The sequence below is a fragment of the Artemia sp. Qi Xiang Cuo genome, unplaced genomic scaffold, assembly GCF_049724085.1.
Source record: "Artemia sp. Qi Xiang Cuo unplaced genomic scaffold, ASM4972408v1 HiC_scaffold_23, whole genome shotgun sequence".
Classification (NCBI taxonomy): Eukaryota; Metazoa; Arthropoda; class Branchiopoda; order Anostraca; family Artemiidae; genus Artemia; species Artemia sp. Qi Xiang Cuo.
In genome coordinates this window covers 1,690,622-1,709,568 of record NW_028297432.1, presented here as the reverse complement: position 1 = coordinate 1,709,568, position 18,947 = coordinate 1,690,622, and the positions used below count along the sequence as shown (strand labels likewise).

Here is an 18,947-nt window from a genome sequence, read left to right as displayed (position 1 = left end):
GAAGATTTTGAATTATTGATTGATCGCCAAATTGCCAAACCAATCACATAAAAAACTGAGCATATATGAAATACTTTGGCCTCCTGTCAATGTAGGACAAAAGCACAGCAAAGAATCCAATAGCCGTGATTTATGAAGAAATTTCAGAACTATTAACGCCCATGAATCTTCGATATCTAAAGGCCAAGTGTTTTACAAAAGTATGAAGAAAAACTCAATAACAGGGATTTTAGAAGAAACTACCATCCACATAAGGCTAAACACACCAGAAAGACTGGTGGCCTAGGTTCTCACAATCAGAAGAAGCTCATATACAACAAACAAGGTCAAGGACCAGCAAGACGACCCCCACAAAAAAACCCACCAACAGCCAAATTGGCAAATAAACGCTTTAAATATGCGACAAAATGTTAGAGGAATAAATACGTATTTATTCATTAGACTTGGAGTTATAATTTTTTCGAACTGATGGATACTTAATCATTTGTTTTTAGTATTTTTGTAGTGATGATTTCTAATAAATTTAATGTTATTGCTAAGTTGGATTACTTTAACCGACAGAAAAGTCAGGAATGAGTCAAAGAGCCAGGGAAAAGTGACCAAAGAATCAGGAGTAAGCTTGTTCAATGGCCCCGAAAAAACCCCATTGTTTTGAGGAGAGACGAATATTTCTACTTCTTTTTTCTTCCTTTGTACTTCCTCAATTTTAGAGTGGGTCCTTGAATTCAGTTTTTCTTGCTTTTCCTACCTATGCTGAAGTAATAAAGCAGTATAGATTAATGCAGTATTTATCGATACTAATTGCAAAGATCGCTACAAATTAGGAAGTTGAGCTCATATCCAACATTTCGCATTTCCTTTTAAAAAAAGTCTGTAAAACCTCGGCGATCGTCATGATTTTCTTTTGTGTTGAAGGGTCTCCTGAAAAACCCGTAGAAGTCGCAACGCTGCTTAAATCCCTTTTAACCCTTGATTCACACCGCTGCGTTTTCACACAAAAATAGTCGATTTAGCATAATTCGTCAGATTTCATCCATTTTTTGCAACAAGTTTATGCGTCATAGCGGTCTAACGGCTGCGTCGAAATGTTTCAACTGAGCCGTTAAAAAAACGCATCCGTTATTTTGACCTGAACCTTTTTTAAACCAAAGAATCTATGTAACTGAGAAATTAGTTGTATTTTTCAGACACCCATTAGTATATGACAAATATACGACCATTAATATTCATATACTATTAATACAAGACAATATCTTATTATGTTTAAGAGATAATTACTTGGCAAAAAAAAAAAAAAAAAAAAAAAAAAAAAAAAAAAAAAAAAAAAAACTGTCGTCCTAATCCAGCAATTGAGACAAATGTGCACTTGAACGAGGCTCTCACCTTACACATCCATCCAACTACCTAGGACCAAACAGTATACCCAAGTCGTTGTAAAATTACCCCCAAAAGCACCTTAAATCTAGCAAAATATTTCCTAGTAAAACCTTCCATTTAGGGCTCATCAGAAGAATACCACCGGCCTTAACGGGTTTCGAGGCTTTACATTCTTTACCCAGCACGGTGGCGCCTCTACCATAAGATCTATATGGTAACCCTATGTCAGGTCAAACCTGTGAAATACATGCATACCAGTCAAGCTATTACAAATTACATACAAAAAGTGTTTCAATGCTTCCACAATCAACTCCCAGAGGTCACTGAGAGACCATTCTGGAACAAACGAACACACATCCAGATGTATCTTTTATTGGTATCTGGACCAATTACCAATTTAAAGCTCCTCAAGCTTGTTTGAAACCCCTAGCAACTCAAACTGCGAGAAATTATATTAAAATCTTTTTTAAAATAAATGATAAATTAACCAAATAATCATCAATTTCAGGTAAAACCTGGACCAGGGTTAAGGTCCGTCGGGGAGGAATTTTTATGATTCCTCCACCAGCACTAGATCCAACCTGGATTCATATTATGTTTAAGAGGTAATTACTTGGAAAAAAAAAAAAAAAAAAAAAAAAAAAAAAAAAAAACCAAAAAAAAACAACTGTCGTCCTAATCCAGCAATTGAGACAAATGTGCACTTGAACGAGGCTCTCACCTTACACATCCATCCAACTACCTAGGACCAAACAGTATACCCAAGTCGTTGTAAAATTACCCACAAAAGCACCTTAAATCTAGCAAAAAATTTCCAAGTAAAACCTATCCATTTAGGGCTCATCAGAAGAATACCACCGGCCTTAACAGGTTTCGAGGCTTTACATTCTTTACCCAACACGGTGGCGCCTCTACCATAAGATCTATATGGTAACCTATATATATGTAATACTAGATTTTCAGGCTATATAACGCAGTAACATAATACGTTTTTGAGCGCACTATGCATCTGCGATGTATCCTGCTTCCGTTATCAGTAAGGCGTTTTCAGTATATATATATATATATATATATATATATATATATATATATATATATATATATATATATATATATATATATATATATATATATATATATATATATATATATATATATATATATATATATATATATATATACAGAAAAAAAAATATACCAGTGTGAACCGAGGGAAACTAATGAGTTCATTTTAGGCAGAGTAATGCCCACCAGAATATAGTCACATCACGTTGCCTAAATTATTGGCTATCGTCGTGTTTTTAATTCGCAAAAAAACAACAATTTTTTTGCATGAAACATGCTCATGCTAACCACTTTTGATGGGTAAATGATGATGAATAAACAAATTTGGTTTGTTTGGATCCAGCATAAATAAATAGACTTTCTTACTTTACATACTGGTATCAAAATTCCATTTTTATAGTTTTGACCCCTATTAACAAGGGTCCCTCTTTACTTACCTTTAAATCATAGGCAGCACAATCGCGCTGCCTAAGCAAAGAAATGTATTATTATTATTTTGTTTCAATACCAAGGGCACTTCGTATTGAAGGAGTTGTCGTAGAACTTCGAAAAGGGCTCATTCGATTGGAAATTGGAACGGCTAGTGCCTTTTTTAATAGTCGAAAGTGATTGGAAGGCAGCACACACCCCTTCCATGCCCACCATTTCCCCAAACACATCCAATCAAAATTTTGAGATAGCCGTTTTGTTCAGCGTAGTTGATTTCCACATGGAAATTATGTTTTTGAGGAGAACACTCCCCCACAACCCTCAGGGCAGGGGTTTTAAGTTATAGCCCTGGGGGCATATAAGAATGACTGGCACAATGTATTATTAATTTTTTGTTTCCTTTGGACCAGGGCACTTCGTATTGAAGAAATTGTCGTAAAAATTTCTAAAAAGACTCATTTAGTTGGAAATCGGAAGGGTTTGTGCCTTTTTTAATAGTCGAAAGTGATTGGAAGGCAATTAACATCCCTTCCACGCCCACCATTTTCCGAGACACATCCAATCAAAATTTTGATATAGCCATTTTGTTCAGCGTGGTTGATTTCCAGATAGAAATTATATTTTTGAGGTCACTCCCCCACAGCCCTCAGGGCAAGGGTTGTAAGTTATTCCCTGGGGGCATATAAGGTTTTTATAGAGCGCGTTGTCGTAGAAACTTCAAAAAATGCTCATTCGATTGGAAATTCAAAGAGCTAGTGCCCTTTTTAATAGTCGAAAGTGATTAGAAGGTAACTAACACCCCTTCCATGCCCACCATTTCCCAAACACCTCAAATCAAAATTTTGAGATAGCCATTTTGTTACACGCAGTTTAAAGTTCAGGAAATTATACCTTTGAGTTCGACACTCCCCCCACAGTCTTGAGGGAAAGGGTTATAAGTCATGCCCAGGGAGCATATAAGTTTTTATTGAAATCTTTGTCGTAGAAACTTGAAAAGAGCTCTTTCGATTGGAAATTCAAAGGGCTAGTTCCCTCTTTAATAGTCGAAAGTGATTTGAGGGCAACTACCCCCCCTATCAAGCCAAACTTTTCCCCAAAAGTGACCCGTAAAAGTTTTTAGATAACCATTTTATCAGCGTATTTGAAAGTTTTGAAATAGGGTCTTTCAGGATAAAGACCCCTCACTCTACAGTCCTACGAGCACGGTTCGTAAATTGAGCCCTAGAGGCATATAAGGTTTTATAGAAAGCGATTTTGTAAAAACATCAAAAAGGGCTCAATCAATTGGAAATTGAAACGGCTAGTGCCCTTTTCATAGTCGAAAGTGATTGAAGGGCAACTAACCCCCCTCTCACATCCACCAGTTCCCCAAACATATCCAATCAAAATTTTGAGATACCCATTTTGTTCAACGTAGTCGAAAGTTCTGGAAATTAGGTCTTTTAGGATGATAACCCCCACAGAGCACTCAGTGCAAGGAGTTTTAGCTATGCTTCTGGGGCATATACGGTGTATATTAGAAAGGTGGTTGTAGAAATTTCAAAATGGGCTCATTTGATTGGAAATTTAAATTGCCCTTTTTAATAGTCGACAGTGAGTGGAGAGTAATTGATCCCCCTCTCACGCCCACCATTTCTCCAAACACATTCATCGAAATTTAGAGATAACCATTTTGTTCAACGTAGTTGAAAGTTCTAGAAATTATGTATTTAAGGATGACAAACACCCACAAAGCCATCAGTGCAAGGGTCGTAAGTTATGCCCTGGGGGCATATAAGGTTTATATAGAAAGTTGTTGTAGAAATTTCAAAAAGGACTCATTTGTTTGGAAATTTAAATTACCCTTTTTCATAGTCGAAAGTAATTGGAGGGTAACTAGCCCCCCTCTCACACCCACCATTCCCCCAAACACATCCAATCAAAATTTTCAGATAACCATTTTGTTCAACGTAGTAGAAAGTTCTTGAAATTAGGTCTTTGAGGATGACCACCTCTCCCCCCCCAGCCCTCAGGGCAAGGGTTGTAAGTTATGCCCTGGGGCGTATAAGCTTTTTTATTGGAAGCGTTGTCGTAGAAACTTCAAAAGGGCTCATTTGATTAGAAACTGAAATGGCTAGTGCCTTTTTTAACAGTTGAAAGTGATTGGAGAGCGACTAACGCCCCTCTCACTCCAACCATTTCCCATACACATCCAATCAAAATTTCGAGATAGCCATTTTGTTTAACGTAGTTGAAAGTTCTGGAAATTATGTCTTAGAGGATGACAACCACCATAACAGTCCTTAGGGTAAGGGTTGCAATTTATGCCCTGGGGTAATATAAGGTGTTTATAGAAAGCGTTGTCGTAGAACTCAAAAAGGGATCATTCGATTGGAAATCCAAAGGCCTAGTGCCCTTTTTAATAGTCGAAAGTGATTGGAAGGCTTGAAATTTTTATAGTAAAGATCGATGTGGGTATAATGTATGATTTTTTGTTGTTGTTGTTGTTGTTTAGACCAGGGCACTTTGTATCGAAGGAGTTGTCCTAGGAACTTCGAGAAGGGCTCATCGATTGAAAATAGAAAGGGCTGATGCCCTTTTTAATAGTCGAAAGTGATTGGGGGGCAACTAATCCCCCTCACACGCCCACCCTCCCATTTGCCTTTACGTTTTTAAAAACTAAATGTTGCCGTAAGATTCAATCAAAATAAACTGCGTTAATGCTAATTCCCAATAGGCTAAGGCATCTCAGCAGTATCCCAAGAACGACTGAGGGTACTATGTTCAAAGTTTCGGGGCTACTTCTGCTCTTAAAATTTAACCAAGTCAAAATAGCGTAAGTGTATCCAAGCTATCAAAGAAAGTAAGCAGATCTTTTTGCGAATGGTATCAGGTTTTCCATTTCAGGTCAACTAGAGGATGTATGAAACAAAAACTAACAACTACTATTTGTGTCCAGATTTTTAAAAGGGTGTATGTTGTTAAAAATTGCTGAAAAGTTTTCTCCAGCATACAAATAGCAGCCCAAACTAATAAAATCAAATAATCTACCAAGCGTGAAACTACCACAAATCAGCAGCGATAAATAAATAAAACCCAAAACAAACAGAAATTACAATAAATAACCGAGTCAAACTCAAAACGAGCAGAAATTAACATAAGTTGGGCTCAAAATCCCAATGCCTTCCCAGGGTCAGAACATATTTTGCACTTTACTGAAAAAAAAATGAATGTGCATTGTCAGTTTAATATACATATATTGATATTTAGTAGTTAAAATGTTAATATTATTTGATTCATTAAAGTTATAAAAGTAAAAACATTTATATTTTTTTCAGTGAGAGTGCAAATTTTTTGTTTAATGGAGTTCTCTACTTTTCTTTGAAAACCCTATTTTGCGGAAAGTTTTTTAATTAATACCATGAAAAGAATGGATTTACCTTGTTCTGAAAGATATTATGGCTTGATACTTTAAGTTGGTGCGGGAAATCGTGAATACGAAGTGGACCACTATAATGCGACCTAAATAGTTGAGACTACAGTCTGAAGATGTATTATCACTGTTCAACCAGTAGAATCAAATTTTAACATGATACGAATTGAACGAAGCTATCTCAGTTTGTACTACCAGGAATCAGTCTTCCTTAGCAATGGCTCTCTTCTTGCATTTGTTCTCTGCAGCCGAGCCATGTTTTACCCCACTGCATTACCATCCATGATGGTCCACCAATGTTAGCCATGTTCCACCGCACAATAGGCTTTGGGCTATTGGCTTTCATCTTTTAAATCATCTTTTCAATGCGACTCTTTCCACCACAGGCTATCATATTCTGCGGTGGAACACCGTTTCCCACTGCGCAAAGTTTTGCCACACTCCATCCAGCTAAATCATACTCCCCCACGTTAGATTCTGTTGCTTCACACGGCGCCGTACCGCATCCAAGTCCATCATAACGTACCAGATTCCATCCTACGACATTAAGCTCCACCACGCCACGACATGTTCTACTGTGTTTTGCGTCATTATACAACGTCGTACGTTCTCTTCGTATTTATGTTTACACAATAACGATTTAATGTATTCCTTTTCGTCTTTTTGTTTAAGGAGTAACCGTAAGCGACAATATAGACTCAAAATAATGTAAAAAAATAACGCCTTTACTCTCCGACATTTTTAGATTTTTATAGACGTTCTAACTTAATTTAACTATACTTGACGTAATTGTATTATAGTTATTGAATTTTTAGTATAATTTCTTTTTTTATGAGATAAAACGTTTTCCGTTGCAATTATTGTTTTGATTTCGTTTAGTGTTGGGAATAGATTAGAATTTAGACTCTTTTGGAAACCTCACTTTCCATATGACATTGCGTCACGTAGGTAGAAATTCATGGATTGTAACGCTACTTCTGAAAAATCTATTATCACTAAACAAGGACGCAACCAGAAGTTAGTAAAACAATTTTTTTACTGTTTTTAAATGATTAAAAAAAGCTGAAATAGCAAACGTTTCTATAAACCATTCTACTAATTATTTCAGGTTTGAAATTAATAACAAAAACTTACCATACACAGCTTTTCCTCCATTTGATACCAGCCCACATTGGATCATGTTTAACATTGCTAATTCAAAAATGACTGTTTTTCCACTACCAGTGGGCGCTGAAACAAAAAGGTCACGATCTAAAAGAAATAAATGTTAAGAATCTAGCCACCCTCTCAACACCTTTGCACTCCCGAAAGCCCTTTGGTTTGACCTTAGAATGGTCAAAAGGAGAAAAAAACATATTTCCAGCAATCCTTGGTTTATGAGCTGAAAATTTTGCAAATAGCTAATTTTAAATCAAAGGCTTTCATAAATAAATTTTAATTCAAAAGTGGGCAGGTTTTATGCTATTGGAATAAAAATCAGGCAAATATTTTGGTCAAAATAATTGCAGGGCCCTTGGGACCGACACATTTCAACCAGTGATGAGTAAAATACTTTTCAACCAATACACATTTCAACCAGTAATATATATATATATATATATATATATATATATATATATATATATATATATATATATATATATATATATATATATATATATATATATATATATATATATATATATATATATATATATATATACATATTTATATATATCAGTGTTACTTGTTTTTCTATTTAGCGATACCAAAGCATCTTTTTGTCCATTTTGTCTATTATGACATGAGTATATTAGCTCCTGTTATAATAAATAAAAGGTTTCAAATGTTATTTAACACTTGAAACAAAGAAAAGTCACACCAATTTATGACTTAGTGATTCATTACAGCAAATATAAAGAGAACTTGACAGAAAAAATTGTATTAATACAATTTTGAAAATAAAGATATTTATATTACAAAATGAAAAAAACAAAAACATATAAATACAATGTATAATTTTATAAGTTCAGTTCAGTTCATTTTATTCAACATCAAAATACACTTAACTAACATTCCAATACCCGCCCCAAGAAAGATACAAAAAGCACTTGCGACATGGCGGGCACATAAAACCCACCTACAAACTAATAATTAGCTATAAACAAAGGAACAACAAATAATCATAGGCAGCGAAATCATGCTGCCTAAGTAAAGAACGATGTTGGCACAATTTACTTATTTATTTTTTTTCCTTTAGACCAGGGCACTTTGTATTGAAGGAGTTGTCGCAAAAACTTCGAAAAGGGCTCGATCGATTGGAAATTGTAGCGGCTTGTGCCATTTTAATAGTCGAAAGTGATTTGAAGGCAACTAACACCCCTTCCACCCCCGCTATTTCCCCAAACGCATCCAATCAAAATTTTGAATTAGCCATTTTGTTCAGCGTAGTTGATTTTCCGATATAACTTATGTTTTTGAGAAGGACAGTCCCCCAAAACCCTCAGGGCAAGGGTTTTAAGTTATGCCCTGGGGGCATATAAGAACGATGTTTGCACAATGTATTAATTATTATTTTTTCCTTTAGACCAGGGCAATTCGTATCGAAGAAGTCGTCGTCGAAACTTCGAAAAAGGCTCATTCAATTGGAAATTGGAGTGATTTGTGCCCTTTTTAATAGTCGAAAGTTATTGGAAGGCAACTAACACCCCTTTTACGCCCACCATTTCTCGAAACACACCCAATCAAAATTTTGGGATAGCTATTTTGTTCAGCATAGTTGATTTCCTCATGTAAATTACGTTTTTGAGGAAGACACTCCCTCACAGCGCTCAGGGCAAGGATTGTAAGTTATGCTTTGGGGGGCATATAAGGTTTTTATAGAAAGTGTTGTCGTAGAAACTTCAGAAAAGATTCATTCGACTGGAAATTCAAAGGGCTAGAAACATTTTAATAGTCGAATCTGATCGGAGGGCAGCTAACTAATAAACTCTTGTCTCACACCCACCTTTTCCCCAAACACGTCCAATCAAAATTTCAGATAGCCATTTTGTTCAACGTAGCTTAAAGTTCTGGTAATAACGTATTTGAGGATGACACGCCCCACAGCCCTTATGATAAGGGTTGTAAGTTATGTCCTGGGGGTATATAATGTTTTTAAAGAAAGCGTTGTCGCAGAAACTTCAAAAAAGGCTCAACCGATTGTAAATTGAAATGGCTAGTGCCCTTTTTAATAGTCAAAAGTGATTGGAAGGCCACTGACATCCCTTCCACGCCCATCAATTCTCCAAACAAATCTAAAATTTTGATATAGCCATTTTGTTCCACGCAGTTGAAACTTCTGAAAATTATACCTTTGACACTCCTCCCCCAGTCTTCAGGGCAAGGGTTACAAGCTGTGCCCTGGGGGCATATAAGGTTTTTATTGAAATATTTGTCGTAGAAACTTGAAAGATGGCTCATTCGATTGGAAATTAAAAGGGCTAGTGCCTTTTTCAATAATCTAAAGGGATTTGACGGCAACTAACCCCCCCTACCACGTCCAGCTTTTTCCCAAACACATCCATTCAAAATTTTTAGATAGCCATTTTATTCAACCTAGTTGAAAGTTTTGGAAATTAGGTCTTCAAGGATGACAACCCCTCTCCCCCATAGCCCTCAGGGCAAGGGTTGTAAGTTATATGCCCTGGGGGCATATAAGGTCCTTGTAGAAAGCGATGTTGTAGAAACCTCAAAAAGGGCTCATTCAATTGGAAATTGAAAGGGCTAGTTGCATTTTTAATAGTCGAAAGTGATTGAAGGGAAATTAACCCCCCTCTCACGCTCACCATTTCCCCAAACACATCCAAACAAAATTTTGAGATATCAATTTTGTTCAACGTAGTTAAAAGTTCTGGAAATTAGGTCTATTAGGATGATAACCTCTTCAAAGCCCATAGTGCAAGGGTTGTAAGTTATGGTCTGGGGACGTATAAAGTTTATATAGAAAGTTGTTGAAGAAATTTCAAAAGGGGCTTATTTGGTTTTAAATTAAATAGGCTATTGCCCTTTTTAATAGCCGAAAGTGAGTGGAGAGTGATTAAACCCCCTCTAACACCCATCATTTATCCAAACACATTCAATATAAGTTTAGAAATAGCCATTTTGTTCAACGTAGTTGAAAGTTCTGGAAATTATGTGTTTGAGGATTAAAAAACCCCGAGGGCAAAGATTGTAAAGTTATGCCCTGTGGGCATACAAGGTGTTCATAGATAGCGTTGTCGTATAAACTTCAAAAGCGGCTCATTCAATTGGAAATTGGGAGAGCTAGTGCCCTTTTTAATAGTCAAAAGTGATTAGAGGAAAACTAACCCCCTTCTCACGCCCACCATTCCCCAAAACACATCCAATCAAAATTTTGAGATAACCATTTGATTCAACGTAGTATGATGTTCTGGAAATTAGGTCTTTGAGGATAACGACCACCTCCCCAGCCCTCAGAGCAAGGGTTGTAAGTTACTCCCTGGGGGCACATAAGGTTTATATTGAAAGTGTTGTCGCAAAAACTTTAAAAGGGCTCATTTGAATGGAAATTGAACGGGTTAGTGCCTTTTTCAATATTAGAAAGTGATTGGAGAGTGACTAAAGCCCCTCTCATGCCCACCATTTCCCCAAACACATCCAATCAAAATTTTTAGATAGACAATTTGTTGAACGTTGTTGAAAGTTCTGGAAATTAGGTTTTTTAGGATGACAAACCCCCTCACAGCCCTTATGTCAAGGGTTGCAATTTATGCTCTGGGGGCATATAAGTTGTTTATAGAAAACTTTGTCGTAGAAACTCAAAAAGAACTTTTTCGATTGAAAATCGATAGGCCTAGTGCTTTTTTTAATAGTAAAAAGCGATTGGAAGGCTTGAAATTTTTATAATAAAGATAATGTATTATTTATTTTTTTGTTTAGACCAGAGCATTTCGTATCGAAGGATTTGTTATAGGAACTTCTGACTGAAAATAGAAAGGGCTGATGTTCATTTTAATATTCTAAAGAGATTGAAGGACACCTAATCCGGCTACCTCGCCAAACCTCCCATTTGCCCATTATGTTTAAAAACTAAATGTTGTCTGAAGATTAAATTCAAATGCACTGTTATATTGCTAGTTCCCAATAAGGCATCTCAGCAGTATTCTAGGAACGACTGAGTGTATTATGTTCAAACTTTCGGGGCTACTTCTGCTCTTAAAATTTAACCAATTCAAAATAGCGTAAGTATATCCAAGCTATCAAAGAAAGTAAACAGATTTTTTTGTTAATGGTATCAAGTTGTCCATTTCAGGTCAACTAGAGGAGGTATGAAACTAGACTAAACACTACTATTTGTGTCTAGATTTTTAAGAGAATGTATGTTGTTAAAAATTGCTGAAAATTTTTCACCCGCATACAAACAGCAGGCCAAATTATAAAGTCTTAAAAAAACGACAAGATTTAAAGTATAATTTTCTTTTCCCTGAAAAGACTATGTCAATATAAAACAAACATAAACTAATAAAAAAAAATTCCACAACATAGGTTTTTATAGAAAAGTAAAGAACTTCATTAAACCAAAAATGAGCAAAAACTAAAACAAATAAACTACCAAGATTCAAACTACCACAAATCAGCATCGATGAATAAATGAAACCCAAAACGAACAGAAATTACAATAAATAAACGAGTCGAACTCAAAACGAGCAGAAATTAACATGAGTTGGGCTCAGAACCCCTATGCCTTCCCAAGGCCAGAACATAATTTACACTTTACTGAAAAAAATACAAATGAAGGTGCATTGTCAGTTCAATATACATATACTGATATTTAGTAATCAAAATTTTAATATTATTTGATATTGAAGTTATAAAAGTAAAAGTGTTTATATTTTTTCAGTACATATTCAAATGACAATGAAGAGTTTTTTGAAGTAATAACCTAAACATGATGATGATCTTCTGGAGGTTTTACTTAGTATACCTGAACAGCCAAAACCTGATTCTGACACCTTTAAACTGGATTTGCGTATTAGAATATGGATTAAAATATGTAAGATATCACATAATTCCTAAGTCATAAGAACTGTAACCGCGCTGCCAAAGTAAAGAACGATGTTGGCACAATGTTTTTTTTTGTTTCTTTTAGACAAGAACCTTCGTATCGAAAGAGTTGTCGTAGAAACTTCGAAAAGGGATCATTCGATTGGAAGTTGGAAGGGCTTGTACCCTTTTTAATAGCCAAAAGTGATTGGAAGGAAACTAACACCCCTTCCACACCCACCATTTCCCCAAACAAATCCAATCAGAATTTTGAGATAGCCATTTCGTTCAACATAACTGAAAGATCTGTAAATTGTTTCTTTGAGGAGGACACTCTCCCCATATCCCTCAGGGCAAGGGTTGTAAGTTATGCCCTGGGGGCATATAAGGTTTTTATATAAAACGTTGTCGTAGAAACTTTAAAAATGGCTCATTCAGTTGGAAACTGAATGAGCTTGTGCCCTTTTTAATAGTGGAAAGTCATTGCAGAGTAACTAACCCCTTTCTCACGCCAACCATTTCCCAAAACATATTCAATCAAAATTTTGAGATAGACATTTCGTTCAACGTTGTTGAAAGTTCTGGAAACTAGGTCTTTGAGGAAGACAACCCCTCCCCCACCATATCCCTCAGGACAAGGATTGTAATCTATGCCTTTCGGGCATAAAAGGTTTTCATAGAAATTGTGGTCGTAAAAACTTTAAAAAGGGCTCATTGGATTGGAAGTTGAAAGGGTTAGTGCCAATTAAATAGGGCTAGTTCCATTTAATCGTCGGAAGTGACTGGAGAGCAACTAACCATCCTCTCACACCCAACATTTCCCCAAACACAGACAATCACAATTTTTAGGTAGCCATTTTGTTCAACATAGTTTAAAGTTCTGGAAATAATGTTTTTGAGGATGATGAGCCCCCCAGTGCCCTTAGGTTGTAAGTTATGCCCTGGAGGTTTATGAGGATTATTATACATAGCGTTGTCATAAGAACTTCAAAAAGGGTTCATTCAATTGGAAATTGAAAGGGCTAGTCCCCTTTTTAATAAACAAAAATAATTGGAGGGCCACTAACCCCCCTCTCACGTCCCTCATTTCCCCTAAAACATTCAATCAAAATTGAAGATAGTCATTTTGTTCAACCTAGCTGAAAGTTCTGGAAGTTGGGTCTTTGGAAATGCCAACTCCCCATAGCCGTCAGGGTAAGGGTTGTAAGTTATGCCCTGGGGGCAAATAAGGTTTTTATAGAAAGGTTTGTCGTAGATACTTAAATAAGGGCTCATTCGATTGGAAATAGAAAATTCTAGAAACCTACAAGTTCATATATATATATATATATATATATATATATATATATATATATATATATATATATATATATATATATATATATATATATATATATATATATATATATATATATATATATATATATATATATATATATATATATATTATATATATATATATATATATATATATATATATATATATATATATATATATATATATATATATATATATATATATATATATATATATATATATATATATATATATATATATATATATATATATATATATATATATATATATATATATATATATATATATATATATATATATATATATATATATATATATATATATATATGTGTGTGTGTGTGTATATATATATATATTATGTTTAAGAGTTAATTACTTGGCAAAAAAAAAAAAAAAACAAAAAAACTGTCGTCCTAATCCAGCAATTGAGACAAATGTGCACTTGAACGAGGCTTTCACCTTACACATCCATCCAACTACCTAGGACCAAACAGTATACCCAAACCATCAACCAAATAAAAAAGTCCAAATCCATGCAAAGTTGTCATCAATAAATGTAAGTCGTTGTAAAATTACCAGCAAAAGCACCTTAAATCTAGCAAAATATTTCAAAGTAAAAACTTCCATTTAGGGCTCATCAGAAGAAATACCACCGGCCTTAACGGGTTTCGAGGCTTTACATTCTTTACCCAGCACGGTGGCGCCTCTACCATAAGATCTATATGGCAACCCTATGTCAGGTAAAACCTGTGAAATACATGCATACTAGTCAAGCTATTAAAAATTACATACAAAAAGTGTTTCAATGTTTCCATAATAAAATGCCAGAGGTCACTGAAAGAGACCATTCTGGAACAAATGAAGACATGTCCAGATGTATCTTTTATTGGTATCTGGAACCAATTACCAATTTAAAGATCCTCAAGCTTGTTTGAAACCTCTAAAAACTCAAACATCCAAAAAAAAAAACGCACGAGAAATTATATTAAAATATCATTCAGTATTTCTTTATAATTTTTTGTATATTTACTTAAGAGTTCATGATACATGAAACTAAATTTTTTGAATTGCCAACTAATTTTTTTGGCAGAAAAACCTCTTAAGATATGATCAGTTAAGATCATATATATATATAATGTGTCTGCGTGTGTGTGTGTCTTTTGATCTTGCAGAAATAGTACAGAATTTTTTTTTTATTTCATTGTCAAATTATTGCCTTTTTTGCCTTTCAGTTTTTATTCCAGTCAACCAAATTTATTGATTGGTTAGAAAATGACTAAGAAATTCATGAGAATTGCACAAAAAATGACAGGGTTTTTTTTGTAATTTAGTTGTCATTTAAATACTTTACAAGAAACAGATGATTGTGAGGCCTGATATATTTTGTTGCCAAGTACGTATGCTACAACATTTTTATATTTAAACTATAGTTCTATCTGTCTATAGTCCACGTACCTAATTCTAGCTTCTAAAAAGAGTTCTTTAATTCACTTTCAGCTATTTTTAAATCCAATTTTGCAAGAATTTAATCAAAAATATGTACATCTTACAAATTGAATTATATTTACAAAATTACAAATTGAATTTTACAATAAATTAAATTAAAATTCTACAATAGCAATAGTTAAATTTGGATTATACAATTATCATGACAAATTGATTCATACACTTTATAAATTGAATTATCACACGGCAGAGCCGACTGAAAATAAGTGGAATTGTGATATTCTTCTTCAAAGGCTTTTTTAAAACTTGAACACTGTGTTAACAGAATAATTAATATGTTCAATGAAATATTCCCAATACGTAAGAGAAATCGATATTATTGTTACTTGTTTAAAGTCATAAGGATGAAAAAAATTGTTTAGATTTTCAATGAAGGGTGCAACTGTTATTTGTTATTGGGTATTTGTTATTGGGAAGTAAGCAGACATTTTAGTGGGTGAGGGATTTTGTGCTTGAGGTGGGTTTTCATGCGGAGTATTTTCTGCAGGAGAGGAAAATTTCCGACGGTGAACTTTCTAGGGAAAATTCTACACTTGGGATTTTGCCGGATTCCTATATGAAATTCTTTTATCTGTCTTGCTTTCCCTCTGTCAACTAGATTTAGCATGTGGATATATTTGGAAGGAATTTTCAGCGGTTTTGGACACCCGGAAAAAAAGGACCATGGAAGGGGGGAGTTCCGGAGTGATTGGGAACACGATTAGAAATTAAATTGATGTCTCGAACAAGATTAGGCTGAGCAGAATATTTTTGTCTACAAGAAATTGTAAGGAGATGTGAGGGCGTGATTTTTAACGAGGAAGGACTTTTCTAGAGCAAATTTTAGCTGAAAGTAAGGAGCACCACTAATATTTAAAACTAACATATATTATTCTGTATTTGAGGGCCGATCCCCCTTTCTGAAATCCTTGCTTTTTAGGCTAAATTCTTAAATTTCTTTAAAAATACTTTCCATACAAATTAAACAGATCTTGTGTTTGAGCATTCTTTCTTAAAGAACTACTACTGCTACTAACAACTCACCGCAGTACCAAGCCGAATAAGGCCAACACAGCTACGCACGCTCCTCCTCCATTTTTATTTTAGTTCTTAAAGAAGTGGAACAAAAATTCCAACTTAAGCTTAAAGAGTTGAAGAAGGGGCAGCCCTCCTCATATATGCAAAAATATACATTTGTTTTTAAAAAAAACCATATATAGCCTATATTTGTATATCTTTGTTGGAAAAATAAATATTTTTTTTAATGTATATTCTTACTTTCAGATGAAGAAGCTTCTTTTGTATTTAATCACCAGTAAGATTAGCTATGATCAGTTTTTTTAAAGGCCTTTCTCCGTATTTCGAAATTTGGACAGCAGAATGATGCTCATGAATTTTTAATTACATTCCTGAAAAAAAAATGGAAGAGGAGACGGACACGAAGAATAAAGTCTTTGAAGGCTCAATCAAACAAAAATGCATATGTCAGATCTGTGACTACGTCTCAACGAGGACAGAATCGTGTAATTGCCTTTCGATAACTTGTTCTGGAAACACACTCCAAGATATGTTGTCAAAAACATTTTAGTCTGAAGAGGTTGATTCCAGGTAAACTCAATGCTTATGAACATACACGCACAGTTTTTTATACTTTAACACACTGCTGCTTCATTTTTTTGAATGCTTAGAAAATAATTTTTTGTTTACCTTACCACAAGCATAGCTTGTTTTGAAATATCATCGATTTTGTGCTAATATGAGGACCCGGAAAAAATAGCACATTAGGGTTGCAGGTAAGAAGCGGATTCAGTTTCTCTTCGAAGTGGCTTTTCCATCTGTCTTTAATAGCCTCGCTGTCACTGAGGAGCTTACTGCCCTTGTCGAGGACGCTAGTAGCGATGGTGGACTTTTTCGTGGAGAGTTCTTTGACTGTTTTGTACATTCTGTGGTTGTTTCCTGATTTGAAATCCTTCTCGCAGGATTCGCACTTCTCCCGTATGTAATCTCTGAGGCTGTCCAAATCTTTTTGTTTACCGTCCGCTGTATCCGGTTATACATGTCCCTACTTTCTCGGTCCTGCTTGTTACAAACCTGTCGCTTTTGGTCACAAAGATATATAATCTTATATGTGATCCAGGGCTTCTCTGTTTTAGGTTTGTGACCTAATATTTCTTTAGCTGTATCTATGAGTGCTGTGTTCAGTTTCTCAACTAGGGCATCTAAGATGTCAGGGGTTATGGTCGACGGGAATGACTAAATTATAGGACCAAGACTTTCTTCTAGTGACTGCAGGAAAGTGGTGCGAGTGGTGGGTTCTTTCATCGGTTTATCGGTGCGGAGTCTTGGGATCGTATTTTTCTTTACAGGAAGGGTTTTCAGTCGGAGTTTTGCCAATGTGCTCATTACAAGGACATGATCTGAATCGAAATTTCCCCCAGGCAAGGCGGTGGTATTTGTGACAGATGACTTCCACCGTTCTGAGATGAGGACATAATCAATCAGATTTGTCGTCTTTCCATCTGGGGATATCCAAGTTGCCTTTCTTCTCTTTCTATGTTTGAACATTGAGCTCGTAACAAAGAGATCATTATCCCTGCAGAACTCAAGTAGACGCTCGCCACGTGCGTTTCGCCTCCCAAGACCGAATCTGCCTAAGACATCACTTTCAAGCTGTGTGGCTTCTCCGGCGATAGCATTGAAGTTACCCATTACTATGAGGAGATCTTTCTTTGTGACTTCATCAGTTATAGATAGAAGTTGTTGATAGAAAGTTTCAACTTTTACAACAGTTCTTGAGGAATTAGGGGCGTACGCTTGGATGACAGTGATGATTCGTCCTTTCGTTCACAGCCGAATCATCATAAGGCACTCTGAGACTAACTTTGTCGCTCTGAGTGCACGCGTCGCTTTGCGTGTCAGGAGAAAACCAACGCCTTGTCGGTGTTTGCCATCATTGATTGCCTACTGCTGACACATGCTTAGACTTAAGTCTGCCAGCACCGGTTGACACAAGATTTGATAACAGTGCCTCTTCATAATGACCTGTTCAGTGCTTTTGAACCAAGATCTGCAACTAAAGATGGGTCATAGAACAGTAAATTAAAGATGGTTCAGATAACAAGTACAAATAAAAGAATTCTTTCGAAGTATAAAGAATAACGGGGATATCTCTAATCATCGGAAAATGTTGAAACGAGGTGGGTAAGTCCATCTTTCTTTTTTCTAGGTTTTTTTTATATTTTTTTCTATTGTTTAGTTTGTACGGTAGATTTTAAGTTATAAACATGCATTAGCACTCCTTTCCATAATTTATTAATTTAATCCATCTCTATTTAATGTAGTTCAACCGGGTACTCTTTAGGCATAATGAGTCATGTACTTTAAGAGATTTTGACAGTGTGTCTACCACCAACGTAAAAGTTATGAATTTATTATAAATTTAATTAATACCATCGTGCCCTACTCCCATATTGTAAAAAATTTCATACTCGTTTTTTTGGTTCCCCGAAATAAACATTAAATATTTTGATGACCATATCCAGACAGAGAAATAAGGTACTCACCAAGGGAGACTTGAGCCATTGCATTTCCCCCACCCCACCCCCACACTCTCACGCCTTGTGAGATTTTTTTCTACAGTTTGTGCTTTTTGGTGTTTTATGGCTATCCAAAACCCATCCTGGACGACTAAATGTTCCTTCCCAGAGCAAACTCCTGGCTGCATCCCTGGCGATAGCATTTTATATTTAAATTGTTATGTCATGCCTACCAATCATATTTTAATGAAGGGGGGTTGCATCCCCCCTAATGTTGAAATAAGAGATTGAAAGCATAGTT

At 35.3% G+C, this 18,947-nt stretch overlaps 1 protein-coding gene across 1 annotated transcript in view; it reads right to left on the bottom strand.

Annotated features, from left to right (window-relative positions):
- LOC148938954 (putative ATP-dependent DNA helicase HFM1) overlaps positions 1-17,168 on the bottom strand; it is a 30,841-nt gene extending 13,673 nt beyond the window's left edge. The window contains exons 1-2 of the mRNA XM_089107408.1: positions 17,051-17,168; positions 7,418-7,534 (exon numbers count right to left, since the gene is read on the bottom strand). Of these exons, the coding sequence (XP_088963534.1) occupies positions 7,418-7,534; positions 17,051-17,168 (235 nt within the window). The remainder of the gene's footprint in view (positions 1-7,417; positions 7,535-17,050) is intronic.
- Positions 17,169-18,947: the final 1,779 nt, after the last annotated feature.